This window comes from Saccostrea echinata, unplaced genomic scaffold (genome assembly GCF_033153115.1).
Source record: "Saccostrea echinata isolate AGI-Se365-2 ecotype Australia unplaced genomic scaffold, CSIRO_AGI_Sech_v1 ptg000025l, whole genome shotgun sequence".
Lineage (NCBI taxonomy): Eukaryota > Metazoa > Mollusca > Bivalvia > Ostreida > Ostreidae > Saccostrea > Saccostrea echinata.
In genome coordinates this window covers 18,612,501-18,619,088 of record NW_026889774.1, presented here as the reverse complement: position 1 = coordinate 18,619,088, position 6,588 = coordinate 18,612,501, and the positions used below count along the sequence as shown (strand labels likewise).

Sequence of the window (6,588 nt, the reverse complement as noted above, 5' to 3'; positions counted from 1 at the left end):
TATTGCAGTAATTATATTGAAAAACTTTACCTCAAGAAAATACACATTTTTAGCTCTATTGGTCACAGACCAGAAGATCTTGTGCGATAGTAAGGTGTCCATCGTCTGTCTGTCTGTCTGTAACAATTTTTCAAAATGCTACAGTACTCCTATGATTTCAATGTAACTTGGCATATAAGTATACTACACCAAGATACATAATTCTGATTATCGGTTTTTGAGTGATGAAAGGTGTTGCCATGGTTACTAAAAATAGAAATTTCTGTGAAATACTTTCAAAATGCTACTCCTTCTTCAGTTTTGGTCTGATTTCAATATAACTGGGCACACAAGTAGACTACATTAAGATACATTATTTTATACATTAGGGGTGTACAATATTATCGATGTATCGGTATATATACTGAAACGCAAAAGAAACGCAACAAGCAGTAATCTACAAATATTTGAATTTTTTATCTAATGATTTTAAAAAACGAATACACTTTGGTAAAACTTGACTTGAAAACAACAAAGATTTGATAAAAATGTTAAATGATTATTTTTAAACTTTAGAAAGTAACTCATGACTGTTAAAACACCCCCACCCAGGCCATTCAATTACAGCGTGCAAGTCTGCCATGCACAACAATTGCAGCTTGATTTATACGATGCAATAGGTTCATCAATCTCGAGCGAAAAAAATATTCTCTGCCATTTTTAAATGCCTGTTTTTCAGATGATGAGGTCGAATTTTCTCTAGCCAAGCGTAGTGTAGTAACCCTTGAACTTCCGGTCCAAGGACTGTCATTCATGCTAATGATAGGTAAGAGACTGTTGGGGCGTGATGTAGGTCATATGTGCATCTGCAACTCTCCATCATCTTTATTTTGAGATTGAAGCGTCGAGTTTGATCTGATGATCCGCGCCTGTCAATGAGACGTGATACAGCTCTTCGGATCCAGTTACTGTTATAATGATAAATTTATTATATAACCCCTTACAACTAGCAAGATATAGTTTTAAAAAAAATTTTGAGATCAATTATTTGATATTTTTCCATTAAACAAAGCATTGTGTCAAGGGACTTTTTGATGCGCAAGAAAAATAACGTCATGTTTCTGTGTACTACGTCATCAATTTCAGAGAGGGGTGATATGGATTCAGAAAACCACAGTGTGGTGATCCGGAAAGTTGGATCAAACCGTCACGTGATTGTACAAAATCTACAGTAAAATTGAGCGATACACTGTTGGGTATATAATAAAAAATTATATCCTGTATGTAATATTTCCCCCTAAAATATGATGTTGCGTTTCTTTTGCGTTTCAGTATATATTGCAATATTAAAGCCAACAATAATATATCACAATATTTTTTTATAATACCGGTATTGACGATATGTTAACCAGAAGTATTACATAAATGTTAAATGTGGTGTATCTGCATTCCAAACTCAGTTGAATGGTTGCTTTAAAGTTATTTTTTTATCGACATTGCTACAGTGTGTAAAAGTTAAGAATGGAATAATAAGGATTAATATATAACATTGTAAATTTAATTTAACAGCAATTTTATTTTTTCAGAATACTTACTCTAAACAAAATTTACAGTTTTGTACATTTGTTTATCAAAATGGCGGACAAAAAACATTGTGAACAATCTTTTAGATTTTGATTCTTTAATTCTGAGTCCTGTGTCATAGTATAAATACAATTAAAAAATAAAAGGAAAGCTGAGTTATATGAAGTTGAAATAATCTGGCAGTTTTATAATTTTTTACGCAGATATCATGAAGAAAGAACCTGTCGACGGTCTTTGCAAAAATTACATATAAAGACGTTGATCTCTGATGTAAAAACACATTGATCTCTGATGAAATAACTATGACTACTTGTTCAGTAGGGAACTATGAATCCAGAGGACAGCAAACAGTCGATAATCATGATAATGTTAAATGATCAGAACCAAGATGAGGTATTTCGGTTTAGTTTGAGTGAATAAAAATACATGTCTATCCAGTTTACTTCATACTTTTAGTGAAATGGACAGCAAAACAATAAACCAAGGATCATTATTCTATTTATTGCTGTTGCATAGTTTCAAGTTCAAGAGCTACTTTTTTCTTCCTTTGTTATAAGTATAAACCAGTAGAGTTACAGTCTCATCATACAGTATATCATGGCTTCATGATATACTCTACGGCAATAATATGTAACAAATAGAAAATATTTCGTTTGTGTCAATAAAAAGAGAAATTCCACTTGTCCCATGGGTGTTATTATCAAAACAGTGGTATTTTTTATGAGACAAATTGAGTCTGTCAAATTTATAGAGATAAATTAATGAGTTTAGTGTAAGAAGATTTCTGGTAGAGTATCTCTGATCAAGCAGGTGCTATCTATATCACTTGGGAATTGGGCAGAGGAACCTCCAAACTATAGGCACTAAATGCTGTAATAAGGTTAATTTGATATTTTTCACACAAATAGAATGATTTTTATTTTACATTGTAGAGCAGGATGCCGATAATGAGATTCAGCACAAGGAGTTCAAACTTAAAAATTTATGTACAATGAATGCATAGGTATGTAAATAAAAAAAAAGATACACTGTACTAATACTTTACAAGTGGTCTCATGATTAAATTCCCTATTTTAAATAATTACAATGAAACAAACCAGTAAACAATTTGTTTTTATTTCAACTTTAAATAATTTATATTTGAATTTGTAACTGTACTAACAGTACTATTTAGATACGTAAGTTCTTGGGAATGTGCAAAGTGTTATCTTTAAGTATTCTTTTTTTTATTATGCCCCCCACCCCTCCCCTTCAAAGAAGGGAAGGCATATTGCTTTGCTGCTGCTGTCTGTGGGTTGGTTGGTCGGACTGTCTGTCTGTCGGTCCACCAACAGTTTCAGTTCATTTTCTTCGCAGAGGTTGCACATATTGAAATGAAATTTGGTATGCAGATCTATCATAAGAATATCTAGGTCAAGTTTTGTTTTGGGTACGATCGAACAATTTTTGACAGAGTTATGTCCTTTGGACTTAGAAAAATTCCAATTATTTGCTTTCCATTCATTATCTCTGCAAAGGTAACGAACAAATTAATTACCGATATATCATGAGAAACGTGTTTTTGCCAAAGATGTGATGTAGAAGACTATTTCTGGTTGATGCATCACAGATAGTACCGGTAGATGACCCCTATTGATTTTAAGTTCAAAAGGTCAATTTCATTTCCATGTACACTGCCCATAATGTATACTGCCCATAACAAAGGCTTGTGCACCGTATAATGTATGTTCAAGGGGGGCATAAGTGTTTCACAAACATCTCTTGTTTTGTAGGAATTCCTTCAGCTGTAATGATGGCAACAAACAGCCATGCTTCTGAGGCATTCAAACAGTATGTGCAGAAGGACCCAAAAGGGAGAACAATCTTGATTGTCCCAGAGGGAAAGTACAAAGGATGGGTGCCCCGTATTATTTACAGCATGCACCTGGAGGATGTCTCACTACCATTCTTAAGGCTAATGTCATTTCCTGTAGGTGGAACCTCCATTGGAAATTTGGTGGACATGAAGAATTTCAGTGCAGTTGGAAATTATTTGTGCTTGTTACCAAAATCATTTGGTACTTGCAAATCCATGGAAACACTCAATTTGAGTTTCAATCACTTCCAGCAAATTCCTGCAGCAGTTTTTAATCTGCAGTCACTGACTTGGTTAGATTGTAGTGACAATGAGCTTGAGGTCCTCTCACCAGATATTGGAAAATTAAAAAATTTACGCACATTAAAACTAGGAGGTAACTTTTTGTCTGAAATTCCAAGTGAAATTAGTCAGTGTAAGAAGATTGAGTACCTGGTACTGTCGAGAAAATGGTATCCAAGAGAAGGAGGGATGAAAGAGTTGCCAAAGGCTGCTTGTGGGCTAAAGGAACTGCGTTACCTGGATGTCAGCTGGCACCAGATCCATACAATTCCAGACGAAGTTGGCAATTTGACAAAACTGGAGTCTTTGAATATGAAAGGAAATTTCCTCAAATATGTTTCTACAGATATTGCTAAATGCACAAGTTTGAGGGAATTAAATTTGACAGGGGCATTGAAGCTTAATTCATACATTCCAGAGGAATTACTGCAGCTGTCCGAGCTAAGGACATTAAATTTGAATAACAATTATTTTTCTGAGATTTCACCAAAGATAAATGGACTTAAAAAGCTCAGACATTTCATCATGAGGAGGAATGCCTTGGTGAGTCTGCCAGACACTTTGTTTGACTTGAAACATTTAGAAAGTATTGAAATTGGAGATAATTACCTTGAGGAACTTTCCCCCTCTATAAAGAAATTGAAAAAGTTAAAAACGTTAGAAATGCGGGGTAACAAACTTACCAAACTCCCCGATGAGCTCTGTGACTGTGGTAGTCTTGAATCATTATTGCTTTCATTAAATGAACTTGTGAGTCTACCAGAAAATATTTATCGCCTAGCAAATCTGAAGGAACTGGATGTTTCTCGTAATCAGTTGACCTCCATACCACTGCTGTTGGACAAATTAGAGATGCTTGCAAAAACAGGATTGATAGATTTGAGCGAAAACAGTATTAAGGTCCCTCCTCAAGAAATTTGTGATCAAGGTTCTGATACTCTGTTTATCTTTTTGAGGGAATACAGAATCAGTCAGGCCAAACACAGAAGGAAGATGATTTTGATTGGTGCAGCCAAAGCAGGAAAAACTAGTCTTCGAAATGCGTTGATTCTAGGTCGTTCCAAATTAACAGCAGAGCATGAGAGGACATGGGTACTGGAGCGCCACCTATGGGAACCAGAGCCAGATTTGAGAGTCCAGGTGTTGGACTTTGGTGGTCATCATATTTATTCTGCTGCACACCATATGTTCTTGACCTCAGAGGCTCTACATGTTTTAGTATTTGATTTAAGTAAATACAAACCAGAGCTTTATGATGCTATGGTGGGAAATTGGCTTGATGCCATAATGGACAGATCTCCTGGAGCAGTTATTGTTATGGTTGGAACCCATGTTGATCTTTGTAAGGAAGATGAAATTGATGAAATCCTGGAAGATATATCTGATAGAATGAAAAGAATAGAGGACAAAAAGATACAAGAAATAAAAATTCATTTGGTTCGAACGGATGATGCTCTCAACTCGTTGACCAATAGAGATACCGGTACAAAATTTGAGGACATTGAAATTCAAAGACTTAGAGAAAAAAGAAATGGCATCTATAAAATGTTGAAAACGAGATCAAAATTGCCCCAGAATATACATGTTGTTAGTTGTGCTGATGAACTGACAGGTGTTTGTGAGTTTAGGAACATGTTGATAGAAAAATTGAAAGAGGCAGGAGAAAGACCATTACCAACTCCATGGTGGAGATACCTGCAGAAGATTGCAGAATATCCAGAGAAAATCTTGTCTTTTACAGAAGCCTTACGAATATTTAAGGATTTGATGAATGAAATGAATCAGAGCATGATTTCACTGGAAGGATCAGCTGTATCAAGTTTGGAGATGGTGCTTAAGTATCTCCATGCAACAGGAGAGATTATGTGGTATTCTGATAACCCCAAACTGCAAGGCATCGTGTTTCATCATCCAGAAACCCTTGTGGAGATGCTTCGTGCAATATTTAAACATGATTTTGACAAAGTTGTTGTTTATGATGAAATATTTGGAAAGATTGCTGGCTTGACTGAGAAGAAATTTGATGCAATGAAGGAAGATTTTCTGTCGAAGGGGATTATGACACTGGAGTTGCTCCACTTCTGTCTCTACCATTTCAAAATTCCTGCAGAAGCTAGGGATATTTTTGTTGATCTCATGTTAAAATTTGATCTGTGTTATGAAATACCTAGTAGCTTACAAACAAATTACACATCTAGTCGAATTTTGAGATTTCCATGGTTCCTCAGAATAGAGGCATCAAATGAAGTGTTTGTGAAGTGGCCTACCCGAACTCCTAGGAACATTGTGGAACTATCTTTTCAGTTTGTGTTCCCATCCAAATCTCCACCAAATTTCTTTGAAAAGCTCTCCTCTAGACTGCAGGCTCATGTGTCAAAACGAGAGGATTGGTCAAATGGTGTGCTGGCATTTAAGAATAAATCTAAAATTCTGGTGACCCGTGAGCAGAAGGATGGAGGGACAGAGATTCTGGTGGCAGTCAGGGGCAGTGATCTACAGGAACTCTGGTAAGGAGTAATAAAAAATATGTTTGTTTACGGTTACCCGACTGACCCTATATTTAATAGCCGACCCAAATTTTTTTTCATCGTAAAAACCCGGAAGTCACTCTCCAGTCAGTTTAACTTTTACATGCATCTTAATCAGTCAAGCGTTTGAAATCGAAAGTACTAGAAACAAAATGGTGTGTTTATATTAACGTGTTCGTGTCTATCGCCCATATGACAAGCCCAAACAAAAGTAAAGCACCACACAATGGTAAAAACTCATGTGAATTTGTGTATAAAAAATTCAATAATTTTTTTTTTAAAAATCCTACCTACCAACCCTATTTTATTTCAGAATGTAACCGTAAACAAACATATTTTTTATTACGCCTAAATAAAAAA

At 35.4% G+C, this 6,588-nt stretch overlaps 1 protein-coding gene across 1 annotated transcript in view; it reads left to right on the top strand.

The window, feature by feature from the left end:
- The first annotated feature begins 2,493 nt into the window (after positions 1-2,493).
- LOC133192087 (malignant fibrous histiocytoma-amplified sequence 1 homolog) overlaps positions 2,494-6,588 on the top strand; it is a 20,509-nt gene continuing 16,414 nt past the window's right edge. Inside the window, exons 1-2 of the mRNA XM_061327937.1 lie at positions 2,494-2,566; positions 3,336-6,207. Coding sequence (XP_061183921.1) covers positions 2,548-2,566; positions 3,336-6,207 — 2,891 coding nt within the window. The 5' untranslated portion in view covers positions 2,494-2,547. The remainder of the gene's footprint in view (positions 2,567-3,335; positions 6,208-6,588) is intronic.